Source organism: Scomber scombrus, chromosome 9, assembly GCF_963691925.1.
Source record: "Scomber scombrus chromosome 9, fScoSco1.1, whole genome shotgun sequence".
NCBI lineage: Eukaryota > Metazoa > Chordata > Actinopteri > Scombriformes > Scombridae > Scomber > Scomber scombrus.
In genome coordinates this window covers 18,107,703-18,131,257 of record NC_084978.1, presented here as the reverse complement: position 1 = coordinate 18,131,257, position 23,555 = coordinate 18,107,703, and the positions used below count along the sequence as shown (strand labels likewise).

General features: G+C 39.2%; 1 protein-coding gene across 1 annotated transcript in view; it reads right to left on the bottom strand.

The window, feature by feature from the left end:
• spock1 (SPARC (osteonectin), cwcv and kazal like domains proteoglycan 1) overlaps window positions 1–23,555 on the bottom strand; it is a 96,803-nt gene that overhangs the window by 11,299 nt on the left and 61,949 nt on the right. Inside the window, exons 5-7 of the mRNA XM_062425816.1 lie at window positions 13,222–13,336; window positions 9,924–10,056; window positions 6,767–6,887 (exon numbers count right to left, since the gene is read on the bottom strand). Coding sequence (XP_062281800.1) covers window positions 6,767–6,887; window positions 9,924–10,056; window positions 13,222–13,336 — 369 coding nt within the window. The remainder of the gene's footprint in view (window positions 1–6,766; window positions 6,888–9,923; window positions 10,057–13,221; window positions 13,337–23,555) is intronic.

Genomic DNA, 23,555 nt, shown 5'->3' with positions numbered 1-23,555 from the left:
GTCACTCTGACTTGCACTGGGTCAGAATATTGCTGCAATATTTGGGTAATTTTAATGTTACTTGATAATGATACCTGCCATATTAATTAACTAATGTTAGCAAAAGTCTGCACCATTCTGTGTTCCTAGTAAGTTAGTGCCCGCTTTGTTCCGAGGTAGCGAGGCGTGTTTCCAGACCTGCACTCCAAAAGGAAAAGATGGTGCAACTCTCAGTTTCAAACTGGCTTCAATACAAACCAATGGGTGATGTCATACCTTGCTACAACTATCTTAGAGTCTATGGTTTGATCAGATCAAGATGAAAGGCAGATGAAAAAGATGGAGGCGGTGAAGTGAGGTGACACTTCCTAACAAGGTAACAGAAGGAGAAAGAAATGAACTGAGACAGTCAGATAGGAGACATGAGGAAGATAGAAGGTCAGATTCATTAAAAAGATACAAGGGTATGTTTGATTTTCTTTTTCCAAAGCTATCAGCTCTCCAGAACAATCCGATTGGCAGTGACTTAAGGTTAGCCCAGATAATGATCAGTAATACACAGTCTCTGTGAAACGCCAGAGACAGTGAGGGTGAGACAGATGCAAAGAAAGTGCAAGAAGGACAAGCAGTTCAAGTTTTAACAGTAAGGGTGAGAATAGTTTAAAACTAAACACAACTCAAGTTTTTGTTTCTTCAGTTGACTTATTTGCTGTTGGGGCTCGGACTTAGGGTGCAGTTTTAAATGAGGTTTCTGTTCAGGTGCACAAGAAGACTAAGCTCATTAAGAGGTGATTAGAGACCAGATAATACCACAAACAGTAAGTAAACAACAACAACAACAACTACAGACAGCCCTCAAAACCTGACAAAATTGGATAAGCACTCCCTTTTTTCCCCATATTTAGAGCTACAGACAACAGAGAAGAGAGAGAAAAAGAAAGATGTAGGAAAAAAATGAAAGTTGCAGTCCTGTTGAGAGGATCTCTGGTTGGGTCCCAGGGATAAAGAGGTGCCAAGGTGAAACCAGGATGAGACAGAACAGACTTTTTAAAAAAAAGTTATCCTTTTTTTAAAAACTTGTTGCTTTATTGTTTTAAAGCAGAGCTTCTAACAAACAGAGATCATTATTACTGTAGTTACACTAAACACATAATGATGATTTTAGCTGCATTTTAATTGTGCAAAGTATAGTTTATCTCCAGAGTGAAGCTGATTATGGATGAGTATAGACTCCGATTTATCACTGCAGCTCAGAATAAGATGAAGAAAACTGTGTGATGATCACTGGAAAAAATGAAAGATCCTCTTTTATTAAAAAAAAATCCACACACTATTAATGTTCTTCAGTGATTATAAACGCAACATTTGGATCAGATAGATCTCAGTCATTAACTACCTCTCTTTGCTTCAGCAGCAGATACAGTCTGACATTATGTAGGCTATATTTTATTCTTATGTGAGATATTCAGAATGATTCATTCATTATCAAAATACTCAGTCTGATGAGTATTTTAAGTCACACTAATACCTGTCCCTTGTGCCCTAAACTACCTTTAATATTTGGAAATGTTAAAGGAAATTGGAAATTCTAGTGTTTCTACATCTGTTAAATTAGACAAGAAGGTGTAAAATGCGCAATTATATGGGAACTACAAACATATATTCAGGCAATACAGAACTGAGGTAAACTACATGAAATAATACATTTGCTTTACAGTATCTTGTTCTGTTGTATGGTTAGATGGTTACTCTCGTTGATGTTTCGCCTCATTGCATATTACTTTTTTGCGGTGCGTAAAGCATACTTTTGTCCGTGCGTGCGCCTCACTGTTTCCTCTCATATCATAGGCTACAGCTGTGTACAGTCAGGGTGCTGATTTCTGTCGCTCGTAATTAACAACTCCGTCTCTTTCACATGAATGCGCTTGTAGCTGGATAGGAAAACCCAGGGTTGACTGAGAGAGTTGATAACTCGCTTCGTAGTACGGATAATCCAGATGTCCAATGTTTGGTTTAGTGAAGCCGGGTAGATGAAAGATACCCTGAGTATGTTGAACTTGCTTCGTAGTACAGGCCTCTGGTCCTGGTATGACATAGTCCCATCATGCAGAGCTCTAATTTGGTTTTGGGAAATAAAACTACACAGATAGATAAGTAAGAAAAGTCAATAAATAAAACAATTAAATAAAAAAAAGAAATGAGGGAATAAATAAATAGATAAATGAATAGATTAATGCATAAATAAATAACTCCCTCATTCCACACCGCAAAAAAACACCAAACAAACAAAAAAACAAACAAAGGATGCTAAGTCAGCAGGTCTGGTGCCGTTTACAGTCAGAGAGTGAAGAAGGATTGCATCATTTGTCAGTGATAGAATACTTAAATGGATAAAATTACGATAATGAATATGTTCAGATCTGCCACCTCTCTGAAGGCTCTGCCTACTTACACGGGTGTTTTCATTTATTCTGATTAATTGGACCTCCGCTATGATGGGAATTACAAGCTCATCAAGATCCCTGTCTATGCAGGAGATGTCAATCAAGACAGTCTGAATGTTACCCCATAGTCCTGAGAGGTCTAATTAGGCAAAATACTTGTGTGTATGCTGTGTAGATATTTTATACCTACATTAACTGTTTTTTGGCTACAAATTATGAACACAGCACTGAAATAAACTAACTTTTTATGTTAATGTGGCAAACTTGATAGGAAACTGTTTCATATCATTTTCAAATTTACAATATTTATTCTCCTTTAACTCTGTGGGTTTAAAAAAAATGTTTTAATCCATATCAACACTTGCCATGTTTACATGGCTTGAAATGACTGTACTAGTTTATGGTTAGGTAATGATTATGGTCATTGTTAAAAACACATCCACCACAGCCTCCTCCTTAAGTAGTTTTGCAGTGCTATAATAACATTCCAGCCTCACGCGATCACTTGTCAGGAAAACATAAGTATAGGTTATTTAAAGCATTTTTTCTGGTGAGGACAGTCTCAATACAACAAGCTACAAATACTGTAAAGGCACTCATCAGGAAATCACTCAGGAAATAATCCCTAAGCAGCTGGCATGTGTTAGGAGAGGATAGGAGGTGTGAGAGCAGAGGAGAGGAGCACAAAACATTATCTGTCCTCCTGTGTGCTCTCTGTGGGGGTCTGAGACTGACTTGCCAAGAAAAATTGAATTTAAGGAGAGAATTTCACCAGTTCAGCCAGCACAGTTTGTTTTGTCCACATGTTTTTTCAACAATAAGTGAAAGGAAACAAACTATTATTGTATATATATAAAAAAGCGACCATAAACAGCAATGACACGGTCACCAGCAAAAACACACTGTACCAGCTTGAATCATTGTTTTATATGAGACAGTGATGATGCTCAGTGTCACAGCAGTGCTGCCTCGGGGGCGGATGACAGATCAAAATGAATGTCAGAGCCTCTGTGTCAACATGTTAACCTCTGCTGACAAATGGGTAAAAAGGCAAAAGTAGATTCTCGGAGAAAATCAGGTTTATGTGTTCATTAGGAAACATATTAAGTTGTCATTAAAAAAAGGATTAAAGAAGATCTAGCAATTAAGATATCCCATAAACCTGTAATTATGGGCTTGTCTTAGAAGTCTCTTCTCATTTCTCTCAGCTCCTGACAGTTTCTACCCTCTGTCTTTGCAGAAGAGTTTGTATACATTTGTGCCAAATACTCATCGATTTGACCCCATGTCAAAGCTACTGAAGGGGTTCAAGCTCTATTTGTAATATTCAAATAGGTATCTACTTATGTCATGGTCTTTTGAGCAACGAATCAAAGGGCAGAAAAATGTGAGAAAGACAAAAAGTGGAGCTGGAACTTCACCCTGACCGACACTTTGAGAAAGTGATGGATTGTGGAGGCTCGAGACAGAAAATAAATGAGCATCAGATAGTGATAGGAGAGTGAAGGGAAAGAGGGGAGTATGTGAAAGGTGGGGCTGACAAATAACCACTAAAACTCAGTGGAGGAAAAAAAAATGTATTAGCATGGTTCAGGCTCAGGTACTCAAAAAGGTATGATATTTGAAGCCTTCCACGCTATCTAGTATTCACCTGGCACTCCAAATAAACAGTATGGAGCAGCACAAAATCAAGGGAGTGAGAAAGCAATAGAAGATGGAAAGAAATTGGGTTTCTACCTTACAAGTAATAGCCTGTAATATCTCATCAGCATGGTTTATGCTATGTTTATCATGTAGTTTCCATTAGAGATTCTTAAAATCATTCAGAATAACTAAAGAGACTTGTTCACTGTTATATGAAGATACACAGATTTACATGCCACTAAAACCAAATGATCTCTGCTATTCAAATAATGTTAATCACTGTCTCCATTGAAAGGCGAATGGTTTCTAAGCTGTATGTGAACAAACTGAGTTAATTTACTGTATTTGTTATAACTCTTAGTTTTACCAACAGCCTGGCCCAGTTATCCTCTAATGTCAAGCTGCATATATTAAATACTTGTTTATTTTTTTAAATTTTCTTAGTTTTAACAAACAAATCATGCCTCATAATAAAATATAACTTCTTCCAGTGCATAAAAAGTCTCATATCAGTTCTGTTGGGGTTTTAATCACACTAATGCTCTGCTCTGATTAGAGAGAGTGCAGCATATTTCAGTGTTAACCTGTAGTGATTCAGTGTTAATCTGTAATGATTCATTGTTAACCTGTAATGAAATGGAAGAAGTAATTCATGCTTTTATCTTCTTATGCTTTAATTAATACATTATTCTGAGCTGTAATGTTACTTTAGTGACTGTTTTAGCACTGCTATAGATGTGTTTAATCATTAACTGACCCTCTTAAGTAGATGTACTGTATCAGTAGTACAGATAATATTTTATAGTATGATGAAATTATAAAAGTGCAATGGCCTCAGCAATGACATGATGCTAGGGTATGACAATATGACAACATGCTATGTATGAATGACTGACAAGAACTCCTCTGAATTTGATTACTTTTGCTTGATTTAAACAGATCAGCCCTGCCATTTTAATTAACTTAGTTCTGCCTGTCCAGCTTATTTCTCCTGATGTCAACTCACCGTGACACCTACTGTACCTCATCTGTCCTCTACAGTATGTCTAAATACAGCTTGCACATACATGTACCCATTTTAATGAATATATTCAGTGTGCCTGAACATTATTGTGGAGTGTGACAATTGCCAAAGTGAAAATGTCTGAACTAAAGATTTAAGACATTTGGACCATGAAACATGCAAACTCTGTTGTGTGTTTTATTGTTGTTAAAAATCTTTCCCCCTCTATTTTCCCCGTGATAAATGTGTATTTACCAGTATTCCCAACAGACTTTTGTACCAGTTAATACAACTTCGATGTGCAATACAAACAAAATGTATTAATAGCTTTAATCTAATCAGGATATATAGTTATAGATACAGGTTGTGAAATATTTACAGTCTGGTATGAATGTTCAAACCCAGTCTGAACCTTTTGGGTATCAGTAAACAGAGAGGAGTGATCGTACAAACCAAACTGCTGCAATCTTTTGACTGTTACCATAGGAACACAATCTGACACATTTGCAGTGTTTTCCTCACCTACTGCCATCTCCATCTGTTTACCATTTCGTGGTGCTGATCTAATGAGAGATTCTATCGGAGACGATAAACACACACACACACACACACACACACTTCACACATCCCTTAGAAATGCTCGGACCTGTTATCTACTAGCTTCCTATCTCGCTGATGGTCGGAGAACTGGCTGTGCTGAAAGGTACAGTGATGTTCACGAGAAGAAGATAGAATGCACTAAGAACTGGGAACACGAGGGGAAACTAAATTTACAGAAAACTTACAGAAAGAGACCGAATCAACGGAGAGCCAGACATGGAGAATAAACATAGTGCTGCATGTTGACACTGTCCAAGATCTGGAAGTAGATTTTCTTCACATAAGCTCATCCGCTCTGTTCACTCTCAGAGCCAAGCTCTCAGCAAACCAGCAAATGCATAATTATAGTTTGGATGGAGGGGAATTAATTAGGCAGCAGTCAAGTTAGTAAAATACTTCTCTGTTACAGCATCACTCTATGTTCGCTTCATCATTCAGCTTTAAACTAATGAAGAGAGAATTAGATCATTAATTAGCATACTCTTTCCTTTTTTATTAAATGTGCCTTATAAATGCTTCATAATCAGAGAATGATTGGAAAAGTACTGTGAGGGCGGCGGGGGTTATATAAGCATGTGCAAATACTCAACTAAAAAACATCCCATTACTCCCCCACCTGAGAAAAGGAGGAAGTCTGTAATGAGAACAATCCATCCTTTTTTGTGCTGTTAACCTTTAGATCGCATTTCTCCTCCAGAATCTCTACATCCATCTGCTGAAATCCTATTTTTATGACAAACAATAAGACACACACACTCACTCCATCACTGCTTCCTGTCTGTAGCTGGGGTTGGAGGTGTGGGTGTGGGTGGGGGGCTTCTGGGATTGGATATGAAGGGAAGAAAATAACATGAGTAAGGGAAGAGGTGACAGGAAAGGAATGGAAACACTGTGAATCACAGGACAATTTGTTTTTATGTGTTTGGTGTTGAGTCATAAAGGTGTGTTTCTGAAGGCGTCTGAATGGCTGAAATCCAAATAACCTTCCCTCTGTCAACTCACATATTGCTCCATCACTCTTTATATAATCTACCCATCCATACAGTCTAAAATAGGAGGAAAAGAGGTTTGATTGGCGGGGGTGGGGGGGACTCACCAGTCTTCTCAGTCTCGTGCGGCGGTCTACTGAACTCCTGACCAGACAAACAGGGACACAGCCCATCACATTTCACTGAGATCGTCTTCCCAGACAGGCAGGTCTGGAACTCCAGCTTACACTGTAAAAACACACAAAGAGCCAATGTTTGATAAAGGCTTTATTTCACAGACGAGAGGTTTGGGAAGTGATCAGTTCATACTTGTTGTGTGGCGTACTACTCATCCTGTGAAAACATTTGTGTCATGTGTTCATTACATCAGAAAATATCTTGAGTCTTTTTTGTGTGTGTGCAGACTCTTTTAATCTTATATATATATATATATATATATATATATATATATATATATATATATATATATATATATATATATATATATATATATAATATATATCTATAACAGTTTTTTCATTGTGTTTCTCCACACTGTATTTATGTAATTTTGCTTTCTTGGTCTAATCTGTACACACAACATCTACTGCATGTCTGTCTGTCCTAGAAGAAGGATCCCTCCTCTGTTGCTTTCCTGAGGTTTCTTCTACTTTTTCCCCATTGAAGTTTTTTTAAGGGAGTTTTTTTCTTTATTCAATTTAAGGGTCAAAGGACAGAGGATGTTGTATTACTGTACCAATTGCAAACCCCCCAGAGGCAAATTTGTGATTTGTGATGTTGGGCTATAAAATTAAAATTGACTTGACTTAATATGTTATCATGCACCCGACCTTAAATGCTGCAACAGTTATGACCACTTATTTTAGTCGCTGACAAGTCTCCTATCTTTATATGAATGCAATATTACATTGCGTAGCACCCCTTTAAATAAATTGATACGATAGCACAGATGATGAAGAATCATGAGTTCTAAAGCAACCTCTTCATACTTTCAAAGCCTGGTTATAATGCAAGCTTTTACCAAGTGAAGATGTATAAATCACTGTATTATAATCAGTTGCGATGCACAAACTCGTTCCTATGAACTGACAAAGCTACAGTTGGCTTCCTAATATCTGACCCATTTATTAAGAAAAAGGAATGGTAGTGTTCAGATGGGCACCTAAACTGAAAAATTGTGAACATATCCTTTAAGTTTTAATTGTGCAACCTGATATATTAAATAATTAGTTTGAAATAAACTATACTTTACTAAGAACCTAAAAAGGACTTTACACACAACGGATTTACAGACAGCTGGTGCAAACCAATTTGGGGACTTATTTTCCATGATGTAAATGTATGTAGTCATTGTGTTGAAAGTATGTACACATATGCAAAACTTTGAATATTAAACCTCCTTTGTTTAGCTGATTAAGGGAAAGATTTGCTGAGACAGGATTGGTCATTTATCTTCAATGAACAGATGTGTCCATTAGGCAGCCATATAGACACACCATTAGACACAGAGATGCCCAGTGACATTCTATTATTCACTGCAGCACAAACCTAATGCAATGCAAAAAGCTAGACGGACTACTTCAGAATGTAATTTAACAGTATAAATCTCATTTCAGGTAAGTGAGGGGTGAGAAACTGTTAGGACTAGTTGGGGGGAAAAAATCCAATTACAACATCCTTCGACGAAGAATAATGAAAACTGAGATGGGTTATGTAAATTCTGTTTGCGAGATGATGACAGCAGGTTTGTCAGCCGGGACTATGACTGTGCATAAACGTCCATACATATATCTTACCAAACCATGCCTTACACATGCTTAGCTTTAGCCTGCCAGCATTTCCATTTCCCCCAGTTTTAATTCAAATCCATCATTTCCTCCCTGTCACCTCTTTGATAGCACTGCTAATATTGCATAATGAAATGTGTTGACAAAGGAACAGTGCTTTGTCCTGTTCTCAACATATTAAATTAGGTGTCTAGGGAGGGAGACAGAGAGCGAGAGATAGAAAGCAGAGGAAATGGATGACCTCCCCCAGTCACTGTCAGCACCCTGATAGGCCCCATGAATCTTTATGTTTGTCTCTCTCCAGGGGTTAATGTGGTTTTGATGAAACAGTGTTTTAACACCTGACTTCGGGGAGTAAAAATAGAGAGGAGAACAGAGGAGGGGAGAGAGGAGAGGAGAGGAGAGGAGAGGAGAGGAGAGGAGAGGAGAGGAGAGGAGAGGAGAGGAGAGGAGAGGAGAGGAGAGGAGAGGAGAGGAGAGGAGAGGAGAGGAGAGGAGAGGAGAGGAGAAGGGACGGGAGGGGAGGAGAGGAGAGGAGAGGAGAGGAGAGGAGAGGAGAGGAGAGGAGAGGAGAGGAGAGGAGAGGAGAGGAGAGGAGAGGAGAGGAGAGGAGAGGAGAGGGGAGGAGAGGAGAGGAGAGGAGAGCAGAGGAGAGAGGATAATTTAAAAAAAGGGAAGTAATGGACTTAACTTCGTGGGCTGAAGCCTCTCAGGAGATAAGAGCACTGTCCTCTTAATGGGATATTGAGTGTGTGTGTGTGAGGGTGTGTGTGGTTATGAGAGAAGCGTGTAATGTAATAATAAAACATGAATAAGCTGGAGACCAGCGTGTTACAGAGGAACTCACTGGTGAGTGGAGTTTAAGTTGGGCCACAGGGACCCATCACTCCACCCGCTAACTGAACCCCTCCAACTAAATTACCACGGAGAGCTCCTCTTCCTTTTGTTCTTCTTGTCTTCTTTCTCCTTCAACAGTTTTCATCCTCAGCACAGTTCAGACAGGTAGGTCATTAGGAAGGCTTATGTGGTGACTACCACCAACACACAGACTGGAAACACCCAATATAAGGTTGTTTTTTACTTCCTGTTTGAGGATTAATCCTGCATTCAAACAACATCATCATCAAATTTCCAATAATGTCCTACAGTTATGGCAAGGTTCTGAAATGAAATGCTGCAATTAATAAAAGACACTGAGCAAGTAATACAAGTGTGCACTGTAAGCCAGCATGTTGCTTGTTTTGTCAATATTTCTGTCACAAAGACTTTGACTCAGCTCAAACTCTTGAGGCTCAAGAGATGTCTTACATTATTATTATATCATATATATTATTATTGTATACACTTTCTGTACAGATCTTCTCAGATATTAACTTTGTAAATTAATGACAATCTGTGTGTCTTGCAGAAGTTTCTGTCCTTGCTTATATGGTTCAAAACAAATTGAAATGAAATGAATATAAAAGGGACTTCTCACCTTGGAGGAGTAGGTGTGTCCATCAGATCCACACACAGGAGTTGAATGGAGCGCTGTGCACAGTCTACATTTCCCATGAGCAACGGCTTCAAGCCTGCGCTTGTGACCTGAGCTGCCTTTCCTGGGTCTCACACTGAGAGAGGAAGAAAGAGAAAATCACTTGTTAATTTCAATTATTGGAATTTTAACATTTCTGAGATCACCTGAACTGACATTAACACATACAGAACTACTGCACACAATATTATTTACAGCGCTAGCAGCAAACACAATTTCAGTGTATTGCATTTAGACTCATAAACTGATTGTGTGTGGGGTGCACTCATAACTTTCCAGGCAGGAATATTATCCAAAACAGTGAAATCAGTTTTTCAATGAGCGAAAAGTTTTAAAAGGGTTTCATGTTGCTGAAGCAACAATAACAAGTCTTATTGTCACAGGCTGACTCAATGGGTGCTAATGTGTCTCTTGGCTTCCCTCACGTCTCATCTCCTCCCAGCGAGGATGTGAGAGAGAGATGTGAGGAAGAGATGCGAGAATGAAGAAATTTAATTCAGCAAACAGGATGTCCTCGCTCATTCCAGTGTAATTTTGAGGACACGAAACTACTCATGTTGCACAGCATCTCAACTGTCAAATATGTGGGAGTCAACTATTGATTAAACTCAAATTCATGTACAAATTAACACTTTAAACTGTTACTTAATAATTTCAACATAATGATAGTTAGAGGAAAAACACCTGATGACTGCTAAAATTGTCACAGAATGAGTGACAAATAGACAGCCACCACTGCTGATGCCCAGCCAGACCTCAGGTGAGGTATCTCTGCCGGCCCACTGTCAGATCTCCCAGATCATCTGCTGGCCATCCTTGCTGACGCCCAACCAGACCTCAAACTGCAGTCTGCCTGCCACCCAGCCCCTCCTTCTACTCTGCTTGGTATTGCTGGCCGGCCTGGTCTGGCTTGTCTGGCTCCCTTCCTACAGCTGCATTCCTACTTCCCCAGGTCCCTTAGTTGCCATTCTTCACCAGTCCAACAGATGCCCTCAGACTTTTCTTCGTGCTTTCCAGATCCTGCCACTCCCATCTGCCCTGCAATCATCTCATTCCCCTCACCTGAGCTTCCTCGCTTCTCTCCCCACCTGCACCTCATTCTCTCATCAACCCCAGATGTCATGTTGCTTTTGCTAGTGCTTTCAAGCTTCTGTTTTCTGTATCCTGTTACATGGACCTGTAACATATCTGTACCTGCTAGTTTGCCTGTCTAGACTTTTCCCTGCAGCTCTGTGGATTTAATACAACTACTGTTTGGACTTGCCACCGTGAGCAAGTGTATCTTCTCTTTTGCCAATAAACTCACTGAACTGTTCCTGCCTGCTACTAAAGCCTGCATTTGGGGCCTTCCTTTGCTGCCTAATACACATCACCCATGACAGTTGTTACATCCGATCCAAATCTTGCAGCAATTTTCTAGCAAAGTGCTTTCACAGAACGCCCTGCCGCCTCCTCATACATCAACCAGCAGTGGAATAAAAGCCAAACAGAAAACACATTTAAAAAAAAAAAAAAAAGAGAAATTAATGTGTTGGGAGACAAAATGTTGGAGAGTGAACTGAAGTGAGCAAGTTGAAATTCCACACATATAAAATGTCCACGCTCTGTAAAACTGCATCATTGAAATCCCAGGTGGTGTGTCAAGACACGTTCGTGGTTCTTTAAACTATCAGACTTACTGACTGAGCCACAATTATTGCCACGGTAGATTAGACATGCATGCTGCACCGATAAATAAAGCAGTGTTGACAGAGAAGGTGAGATGAAACTAGCAGGTGGATGATTGTCTGAAATGTTTCCCCTCATCTATCTCCAAATAAAATCAAACACTTCTCCTCCTTTCAAGCATTAATGCAATGAAGCATGCGAATGTGTTCAAGTTATTAGTGTGATTTGAATGGTGGGATTTACTCGGCCACAACAATTAGTGCATGCCTGACAAATATTAATTTGAGAGACTGATGATCTGTAGACAACTCACTCCCCCGGGCCCCTCTGTCTCCCCCTCTCGCTCTCAAACACCACTGTATTTCAGCCCCCTGCAGAGAGTCTCCATGTTGCTCTAATCTGGAAAGGCTCTGATTTGACGGTACTGCACCCCACTCACAGCAGGACAGAGGTGCACACGCATTAACATGGCACGCCTACATAATGGTTTTTGAATTATAAATGTCCATGCCTGCAGCGAAGCATTATCAACCAATAAGTGAATAAGTAAAATCTGAACAGAACTACTGTATACAAATGTCAAGAAGAAGAACAAGACTTCTGTGTTGACAGCTTCTTAATAGAGAACAAAATGTATTCGCTTGTGGATTTTAATAAAACACAACAGTGATGCCAAAGTGTGTACAGCGCAACTTCAAAAAGGCAATTTTGTTAGCAGTGAATAACAAAGACGAATCATCTTCTATATATACAGGCTGCAAGACATTGTGCATTTATCTATATTTATTTTCAAATATCTTGAGAGTAACAAAGTTTGGATTTGCCCTCTGAGAGGACACTGAATCTGTGTTATGCTAATAACTGCAGATAATTTAACTCATGTAGATAAAACAATCTCATGGACCAAAGCTTTAGTGATTGATGCTGCTGGGTAATTACGGATTTCAGGTGAATAATCTGACATATTAAGCAGCAAATAGGACTTGTAATTAATTCAATATGAAGAAAAGAATTAAAATTAAGTTTCTTAGGAGCTAATGACTTGAGGAAATCAATTAAACACATGACAGAGACAGAAAGTATTCAGATTTATTTTGGGGGAAATGATTCTTGAACTGAAAAATTGAAAAACCTCAAACTTGGCAACATGACATGGGTGAAAACACAAACAAATTGGGTGCTGATAGGGCATCCGATCTTTGTCAGAGTCCACAGAGTGCAAATAAACAGACTGTTTGATTAAAGTTAATTGGTATTGAGAATATGTATCTGTATGTTTGTCATTGAAGCAGATTGGACTGTTACACACTGCTAACATACAAAAACCAAAATGATACTTTATTTCATGCTTCAGCTGTGTATCATTTTTCTGATTTGTCCTGAGGGTCATTAGCATATTGAAGTTCAGCTGTACATAGTAATTTTGCATTATAGGCATTTACTTACTAATATTTAATAACTCAATAATAACTCCATAATTGAGGAGAGAAAATATTGCATTCAAGCATCCACATTCCCTCCATTCTGCTGATCTTTTGGAGAGTTAATAAAATGCCATATAATTGGTTCTTACCTGTGCGTTGGCTGCTTGTGATTGGTGCAGATGGCTGTCTGGTAGTCATGGCTGACACATACCTTGTGAGGAGGGCAGCGCACCTTCAGACAGGGGTCCTTGGTGGCGTCTGGACCTACAGAGAGAGATCAGTGACAAACTTCATCTCTGAACAGCAGAAAAATGTATTTGTAGCGAGAAGGAGAATCAATGCAACGAAACATCAAGCTGTTCTGTTGGTTTTCCAGCTGGCAGATTCTTACGTTCTACTAACTGAAGCAGACAGAAAAATAATGAGCTGGAGTAAAAGAAGGAAAGGGAGAATGGTAAAAGATACGAAGTAAATGTTGAGTTTTCCACAGTGTGAACTGCTTAACGAGAACTATTCTCTCAGAGTGTTGACCCCATCGTCTTCCAAATCAATCTCCACAGTGACAATATCACCGTGGCAGAAAGGCACAGCTGGCAGTTGTCCAAGGTGACAAAAGATCAAAGCAGCTCACTGACTCCGAGCATTGTGTCATTTCACACTAGACTAATGGCACAAGCCCAGTTTCATTTGACAAACACAAGAAAAGAGAAAAAAATAGAAGGCAGGGGAGATGAAAAAGAAACAGCAAGTTGAGAGCTTTTAGTACAAATGAAGTGAGAGACAAGCTGACATCAGGCAGCGGAGCCTGGACTGGCAGTCATAGTGGCCCTGTCAATCACACAGGCTGTGTCAGACATGTACTAAAGAAAGATGAATGAGAAAAAACCAACTAGCATACTCTACAAACCTAATAAAAATGAGTTTAAACATAGAGTGGGTTTTAACAACATAGGCATACCACATACCGTCACTATGGTGAATGAAATAGAAATGTTTTGAACTCCCAAGTTAATAAGAACTGAGCACAGTGTATAGATAAAAGCCCTGCATCATGTACGTCATTAGCATGTGGCTGCTAACATCATAAAACCAGAGTGGCCTTGTCTCCATTACAGGACTAATGGGTTATGTTTGAGCCACAGCTGGTGTCTGATGTGAACATCAACTAGTTTCTGACCTGATCACATACTGCACTGCTGTTTACATGCTGCTTTATCAGTGTTAAATCGAGCACAGACTCTGACGTGATGGTAGTTCCCCTTTCACCGATTGCAGTAAAGCTGAAATCTTAATAATCATCTACAAGAATGATCACCAATACATATGAACTGTAAACATGCTGAATGTATCTGGAGCTATATATATACTTATCTATGAAGCATCAGAATGAACACACAAAACAAAAATGGTCAAGTTTCTCAAGGGAAGAGATTCACAGCACACCACACACATCTGTCATAACCGAGTAACACACTTGTTTCCACACAATCTGTGAAACACGTACACAGATGCAAAAATACATTTACAAGCCTGTGTGCCTTCTCATATTCTCCAGAGTGCGAAGAGATGACATGCCGGCCTTCCCCCCGATAGCTGCGTGCTCTGCAGTGTGTTTCTATCGCCCTGCTTATTTGGGCCCGTCCTCACCTCCATCTATCAATGCTGGAGAAAACCCATCTTATTTCACTTCGCTTCAAAATGACTTTATCACCGCCAGGAAATGACAGATGAAGGGAAGAAGAGAGGAAAAATAGGGAGAAGAGGTAAGAGGTTGAGGAGGAAGGACCAGGAAAAAAAGAGGCTCGTATCTGGTTAACAGAGGATTGGAGGACAATTTAGAATTAGTGCATGACCTCCACTCTCAGACAAATTGGAAAACAAACACACACATACAAATGAACGGGTCAATTTATATACTAATCCAAACATAAACAAAAAACATCACATGTGGACAATTAATCAGATAAAACTTCAAAACAGAAAAATGGTTCATATGGGGCGACAATGATCTTCCGAATATGAAATCATTTTATGGCTGATGCTGTTAGAGGAGAGGAGAAGAGAGGAGAAAATTGGACGATGGAGAGAGAAGGGGGGGAATAGGCGGGGAACAGAAGAGAGGAGTAGAGTATGGGGTAAAAGGGAGTTTTATCCATCTATTTAAAGCTTGACTGAGCAGCATTGGCAGTTAAACAAGCCAATCAATTGTAATGCAGAAGCACTGCAGAACATTCTTGCCACCTCTCTTTCACTTCAATTTGAGTATTATCTTCTTTTATTCTCCTCTTTTTAATCTTAAGTATGACTCCATCTCTGCGTGTGTGACTAAGTCAATTTGCATGAGCGATGTAACTTGACATGCCTTATTGCATATCCATTCATTTCCAAAGTGCCAAATAAAACTCTTTTTCACACTCAAAACAACATTTTTACCTTGAAAATGTTATTGATTTATGTAAATTAACAAGGTCTGCTACTGATAAGACGTTGCCAAATGAGCGAGTGCAAAGGCTTTGTGCCTGTGTGTGTGTGTGTGTGTGTGTGTGTGTGTGTGTGTGTGTGTGTGTGTGTGTGTGTGTGTGTGTCAAGTAAATTATTCTTCATCAGATGCTGCAGAAACTGTGAAAACAGAGCTGGCAGCTAGTAACAGACGAAGAAACAGGGATAATCAAGTAAGAGATGTTCTCTTTAATATTACAGTTACGGTATGTGAACAAGACCAACAGCTCTGCACACACACACTCAGTTGCCAAGGACAACTGATGTGTGTGCATGTCCTTGGTCATACAGTATGTTAAGCTGACTGATGACCCAAGGGGTCCAGCAACCCAACCGGCTGCTGGGTTGTCGGTCTGGGGGGCGTGAGCCAGATGGAATAGTTGGCATACCTGTGACTGAGGGGAGTGAGGGCACAAGACAACAGCAGATCATCAGCAAATGGACATAAATGCCCTCGGTATGCACTTTTACACTTCTCTAAGTATTAAACTGACACAGTTTAATTTAGGTTATCTTTCAAATAATTTCCATTTGAGATAACATCTGCAGTTTCAAAAAAGCATCTACAGTGTGAGTGCCAACTGTAGTCGGTTGCTGAGGTTCAGTAGAGGTGTTTGTGCAGGTATGATGGTACCACACCTACTGTGGCAGCCCCGCTGTGATGACAAGACTCTGGGAAGTCACTACACTCAGCAGTTGTTCAACAAGAAATAATTCCAGCATGTGACTCCTCCTAAAACCACCAATTTTAGTTTTTACATTTCTGTTTGAGTACAGATTAAACTAACAAGATGCAATCTGTTAATTAACTTTATGTGCAACACACATTGGCGATGTCATTTCGTGTCACTTAACGTATGAATGAATCCCCTTTGCATAAAACTAATGTGCTACACAGACTGAAGAAGTTATCAAGCTACAAAGAGCAAATGTAATAAAATCACTTTGAAAATAGGCGATGCCATCATCGCTGGGAAATAGGACAGCGGGGTATCCAGGCGAGTTTACGTGCATCATCGGTATGCAGGCCTACATACAACACAATGGTTGTGGCTACTGTGGATGTTTTCAACATACGTCACACACTGCCTTGTCATACCTGCCAACATTTGCGTAGTAAAATCCGGGAGACATTTGCGGCGGCAGGAAGGCAGGTGCCGGGTGGTTTTGGGGGGACCTTGTAATGTGGAGGTGGGCTAATGTTGTTTTTTGTGGGGTGTTAGTGCAAATAAGTATACAAATATGTATTATGTATTATAAGACTTCAATGCCTATAAATATATTCACAATAACATTATTTATTCACATCAACTTATTTATCTATGATTTATTGATGTTTCTTTTTTTATTACAGAAAAACATGAACATCACAAAAACACTGCACTGCAGTTAAACACTGTGGTACAAACGCACACTTTTATCTGCCGCTAAATGCAACTCACAGCAGAAAATGTGCTGGGATATTGGTGCTTGCCGAGGGGGTTAAGATGGCGATAGTTCATGCAACTTATCGTGGTTTTTAATAATTGGTCAGTAAACTCAGCATTGTCTGAAGCAGGCTGGAAAATGTGCACTTTTATTTACAGTTAAAACATTTTGCCATGCCATTTCAGCTTCTGTTAAGCTAACGGAGCTGCAGTGGCTTCCGGTCTGAGCTTTCAAATTAAAACCTTTTTTATTGTGCGCTTTTTAAAAATCATCAACAAACAAACATATTGATCAGATTATTCATAAATAAATTTGGGCCTCCCTTCCCAGGAGAAATGACAAAAACAGGAGTGTTGGCAGCTGTGTGCCTTGTGTATTGCTTGAGGTTTTTGAAGATGTATTTTTGAACTTGAAAGAGCAAAGCTGTTTCCCTCTGCTTCCAGTCATTTAATTAAGGTAATCACATTCTCCATACTTATCACACAGACACAAGATAAAAGTGGTATCAATCTTCTCATCTCAGTCTCTGGAGAAAGTGAATAAGTATATTTCTCATAATACTGTATATCTCTACACGCAGTGTTTGTACCTATGCGCACTTTAAAAATGGAATACTCCTGCACAGTAGTATGTTGTTTTATAATCTGAAATCTGTTAACATAGACACCTCATGGCCGATGTACATTCACTGATGTGTGTTGCTGCATGCTTTTAAACCTCTACTGTTGCTGCAAACCCAGCATCAACCCAGCTATCATATGGTCTGATCTGCTTTTATATAGGGGGGGATCAATATACTTCTTGGTTGGTAGCTCATGCTTATCGAGCACAGCAAGTACATAAAAGAAAATACTATATTCCCTGCTGAAATAAACAGTTGTGCTAAGTCTAGGAAAAAACTAACAAAAAGCCTGATCTGATCAAAGTCATCTTTATCAAGCTCATGTCAAAATGATACATATACATGTATAATCCACAGGTGATCCATAAGCTTTTTTATATAATAGCTTTTATTACAAATCATTTTTCAAGCTAGACCTCTACTGACTGTCATACTCATGCCCCACCAATCCTAGCTTTGCTCCGGTGTGTGTCATTCTGACCTCACTTAACATTCCTGCCCTTACCACAGTTACAGTGATCTCTTGTGTACATTGCATATCCACTTCCCTGACTGTAGATGAAGAAGCTTCATATATTGACTTCCATCACCTTTCCCTCTCCCTCCTTCCCTCCAAGTCAACAGCACAGAGCCCTCTGGGAGCCAGAGGGCAAACACAGCAAGCCAGAGTAGAGCAAGAAACATGCCGTTGACATCAAAAAATTAAGAGACCCACTCTAATGCAGCATTGAGCTTCTGTGCAATAAGCAGGAGATTATAAAATGTATAACAATTACACAAATCTGCCTATTTTTGTGACAATAAACGTTAGAATTTGTAAGATTATAAAACATTCAAACACATTTTTTGGAGTAGATCTCAACAGTATATACAGTCATTAGGGCTTTATGACTTCCTTTGTGTAGATACCTCGGATACTGACACATTTTCAGGTGAGTGGACTTTGTGATACACAAGGTCAGGACTTATAGAATCACTGTCACTGAATAACTATTGAGTGTGTTTGTGTGACAGTGTTGTACTGTTACATCGCTACTCACTAAGCCAGGCTGCAAATATGGCAGCTTACTGACTTCAGTATGTAAAAAACCTTCTTTAAAAAAGTACCTGCATAATTCAGCACTCAACATACCCCTATTATCATTTAATGATACGGTTTCCTGGAGAAAAAGCAGTAAAATTTTCTTACAATTACGGCTGATGTTAAATTGACGTACTCATCCACTTTTTGTCTTCTCAAGGTTTTTTTTCCTTCTATTTTTTACCCTTAATGTTTCTTAAGAGACAGAAAAATGGCCAGAAAAGAAGAGGGTAAGATAAAAGACTCTTCCTGTGTCCTCTAAAACTGGACGGAGGCCAGAATGGAGAGCAGTGATTGGATAATAAAGATAGTCAGAGGCCAATAGAAGAGGCCACAACGCCAACAAGCCCTGTCAGAGAGTAGAGGGTGACCTCAAATTAATTGCTGCTGAGCTGGACATGGGTCAGTGTGGTGTTTTTGCACTGTGTGTGTAATGGTGTGTGCGCTGCTTTATCGACAACGCGCTCCACTGTTTGATCTCCCCAGCTACTGTTTCTAAAAGCAAATAAACAAGTTTGAAATTGAATAAACCGGAGCTTCAGCAACCATTCCCAAAGGACAAATTCTTGACTGTTATTAGAAAAATGAGCATCACTTTCAGGCCTTGATAAACTAATTACAAAGGTGTTTCTTCTCTTTTACCTGCGGGGCTACAGAAGCAAACAAGCAAACAGAACAGAGAACAGAAATACAAACAGATCAGGAGGAGATAAAAATCTTCTCACTCCGCTTTGTCATCGTTCCTCCGGGTCTGACTGTTTGGCCTGTGAAAGGCACTGGAGTGAGGGATGGCAGAGAGGAATGATGGGGGGATGAAAGCACAGAGGAAGCCTCTGGGAGGACACAGTGATAGAACGGATTCACCATCCAGAAAATTAATTATTGAGAACATGAGCAAATCATATTATTGTGGATGTAACTGAGGAATGGAGAGGATAAACAGTCGGCTTCAGTTTGAATGTCAGAGAGGAAACCGTAGTGGCTTACGGGAGAGAAGAAATCTGGAGAGACACTCACTTATTATTGTGAAAGAGGATGTTTTATGGAGCTTTTGCTGGCAGCGATACATTTTTAAAGGAACACTAAAGAAAATAAATCAAACAGTCTTTGAAGGCAGCTTCAAAGCAGAGCAGCAAAGATGCATTTAAGGACAACGTGTGCGTACAAGAGGACATTAATTAAAGGTAGAAATTACTAATTGTCACGGTCTAAAAAAACTCACAGCATACTTAACTTGTTCTGCTTTAAGTGTGTTTACAATTCTAATCACCATCATGGAGAGCTGAGAGAGCAGAAATAGAATATGTATGGGACTGGCTTGGTTGGAGGGAACACACACATTCAGAGAAACACATGCAATAATTGATGATACTTCATATTTAAAACACGTGTTTTTATCAGCTAAGGGACATCGCCAGCATTCGATCTATTTTAAGTTTTAAAGATACAGAAACCTTTTTACATGCTATTATCTCATCATGCCTGGATTAGTGTAACAGCCTTTTTTGTAACAGACAGTACTGAACACAGCTGCCAGTTTTTAAACAGGTTTAAACACATCAATCCAGTTTTAGCCTCTTTACACTGGCTTCCAGTGTGTTTCAGAATAGATTTTAAGCTTCTTTTAATTACTTACAAGGCACTTAATGGTCTGACTCAATATTTCTCAGATCTTGACCCTGCTTGCAGTTTGAGATCCTCGGGCAGAGGCCTAATATCTGTTCCAGACTCTCAGCTGAAGACTAAGGGGGACAAAGCTTTTGAAATAAGAGCCCCGAGGCTCTGGAACACCCTGCCCGAGGAAACACGGCAGGCTGAGTCAGTGGCTTATTTAAAATGTAAGCTCAAAGCATACTTTTAATGCACTGCTTTCCCTGATTTCACCCGAATCTGTTTTTTCATTCTTCTGTTTTATGGTTTTAGTGGTGTAAGTTCTATGTTGCTCTTTTAGTATTGCTGTGTTTTTATTTGTTTTTATGTGAGGCACTGTCTAACTTTGGTTTGATAAATGCTACATAAATAAAGATATTATTAGTATTACTGCATTGTGTACAGAGGCTACGTAATGAAGGCTGCACGTTAGCAGAGCAGCAGCAGCAGTGTCTACATTAGGAGGCTTTCAAGTACAGAATTGAGTGTAGGTCACCAGCATTTTGGAAGCATTCAGAACCCACCATACAATCAGTTTAGTTACGCATGTAAAAAAGGGAAAATAGTTGAATTGTAAATACAGGGGCTGTATTGATTAAAATAGAAACATGTCTGTTACGTTACATGTGTTTAAGGTTTCCAGTGACAATGCTAACATGCTTTTGTTTTGCAGTTATGATGTTCACCATGTTCACCATCTTAGTGTAGCGTGTTAGCATGTTAACATTGGTTAATTAACACTAATGCTAAGTAAAGCTGAGGAAAATGGGAATGTTATTAGTTTTGAGGTTATTTGGTTCTCAAATCCTAAAAAAACCCCAAAACAATCAAAAAAAACAGACCAAATGGAACTAGAGGAAAAATTTAAGCAATCACCTTCATCCTTGGGGGATATTTCACCAGTTGGCAGAGCTAGAAGAAAGGTCTGTGATCACCAAATTCATGCTAAAGGTATACATAAAAGTTTGAACCAAATTTCATGGTAATCTTTCTAAAAGTTGTCAAGACATTTCACCTAAAACCGCAAACATCAACTTCAAGTCACGTAAATCCTCAGGATTAACAATCAATTTACTCACAGCAATCCATCCAATAGTTGTTGAGATATTTCAGTCTGGACCATGACCAGATGTTCGAGAGTACGTTCATAAGTAGATCCTGACACCATTTTGTTGGTCAATCTACTGTTTTGTGAAGGTTTTGTGTGTTTCAGATTTTTTAAATTTTAGTTCTAAATAAAATGTCTTTATTTGTATCCAAATCAAACACATCAGCTGCTATTTTTGGCTGGTTGACCATGGAAGGTAAGTTTTCTGTTATTCATGGGATATTTATTTGCGCTTTCTTTACACATGCCAAATGGATTCTTTCCTTCTGCTTAGAAAAAGATTCTCATGGTTCCCAAGTGGTTGTGCATTGCTGCCAAGCGAGGAGTTTGTGTCAGTTTGACCTTAAGTCAATTTCTGGAGAGGTTTCAATGAAAGACCACTCACTTGACTTACAACCTGATTCTCTGCGCCATTGACACACTGTGATCTCTTCCCCCTTCCCCTCTATCCACACACACGCACGCACGCACGCACGCACGCACGCACATACACACACACACACACAGGTGGATGACAGATATGGCCTCTTGCCTCACCTTCAGTGTCAGAGATAATTAAATGTTTTTGCACTGCCCTAGACTGAGGCATTCATTAATCTGAAGCTGAAGGCTGTGTGAGTGTGAGTGTGAGTGTGAGTGTGAGTGTGTGTGTGTGTGTGTGTGTGTGTGTGTGTGTGTGTGTGTTGAGAGAGAGAGAGAGAGTGTATGTGTGAGCATGAATGAATAACAGCTAATCAGAGCCTTCTTTCTATCCCCTTCCTCCCTTTCTGATGTTATCATTCACCATATCATTCACACATTTACACAAACACATGTACAGTAGCTGTTGTGATACAGTGAAAGTGAGTGTCCATTTTAGCTAAGGCATGTTATAATGTGAAAACAAGAAGGAAGATTATTCTATACAATTTATCTACAAGACAAAGCTCCTGTGTTGAGCTGAACGCATTATGCCCACAACAAGATTACAACCACAGTAGTGGTGACTCACACCACTCTGTAAAGAAGAGACAATAGAGAGAGAGAGAGACAATTTGCTAAGTAATTCAAAATCTCATATTCTGCTCCATTAAAAGGGCAAATGAGCAATGTTTGTTTTCCCAATAGCACACGAGGGATAAACACCATGTGAGGCTCTTACACATCTACATGAGCCTTTGAGATTTCTTGTTTTCACAACTCACTTTCAGTCTGTGTCAGAACAATAGAAACTGACATGCTGTGTTATAATGTAGATGTTTGAACAGCAGCTTTCTATGAGAGGGCAACATTTCTGCAAACTGAAAGATAAGCATGGCTGCATTATTGTAACTGTAATATTTCATTAGAATTGATCAGAATCACATTAAAACACAGAAATAAACTATATATAAAAAAAGTAACCAGACTTTCACCACAGCTTTGTCCTAGAATCTGTATTTGGAGTGATTTAAATATGTGAAGATACAGAGAAAGCAAAGCGATTTATTCAGCCTGACTCTCACATGAGCAGCATAATATGGCAGCTGTTCTTTTTTGTGGATTTATCTAGGCTTTTGATACTGTGGATTATCGTGTGTTGACATGCAGCTTATCTCACAATGAATTAGATCAAAACACGTGTAATTGGTTTTGTAATTACCTAACGAAGAGAATACAATGTGTGGCTACTGACGGATCTCAGTCATATTTCAATTTGCATTTTGATTTGCCAATTGGTTCCCCATTTACTTTTCCATTTGCCAACTCTGGTATCATTTTAGCAGCACTCTGGAGCCTTGCTGTGGCGAAACTAATCTGCATGTTGTGTAACGAGAACTTTCATTGGCTGACACTTAAATGTGTGCACGCCCTTGAAATTAATAATTTAGTTCTGCCATCTTCTAAGTTTTATGGATGGACATGAGGGCTCTTGTTATATTATAAGGTGAAGTTACATTGTGTTTCTCACTATACTTATGTCATACAGGCTGCATGGTGGGATTATTCAGTCTGTTCTATAGTACCTATTCACCAATAATTTGTTTTTTGTTAATCACTGTAACATTTTCTTAATTTTTTGATTAATTACATGCATAAATTATTTAATCAAATCATTTTTTATTATTCATCTGTA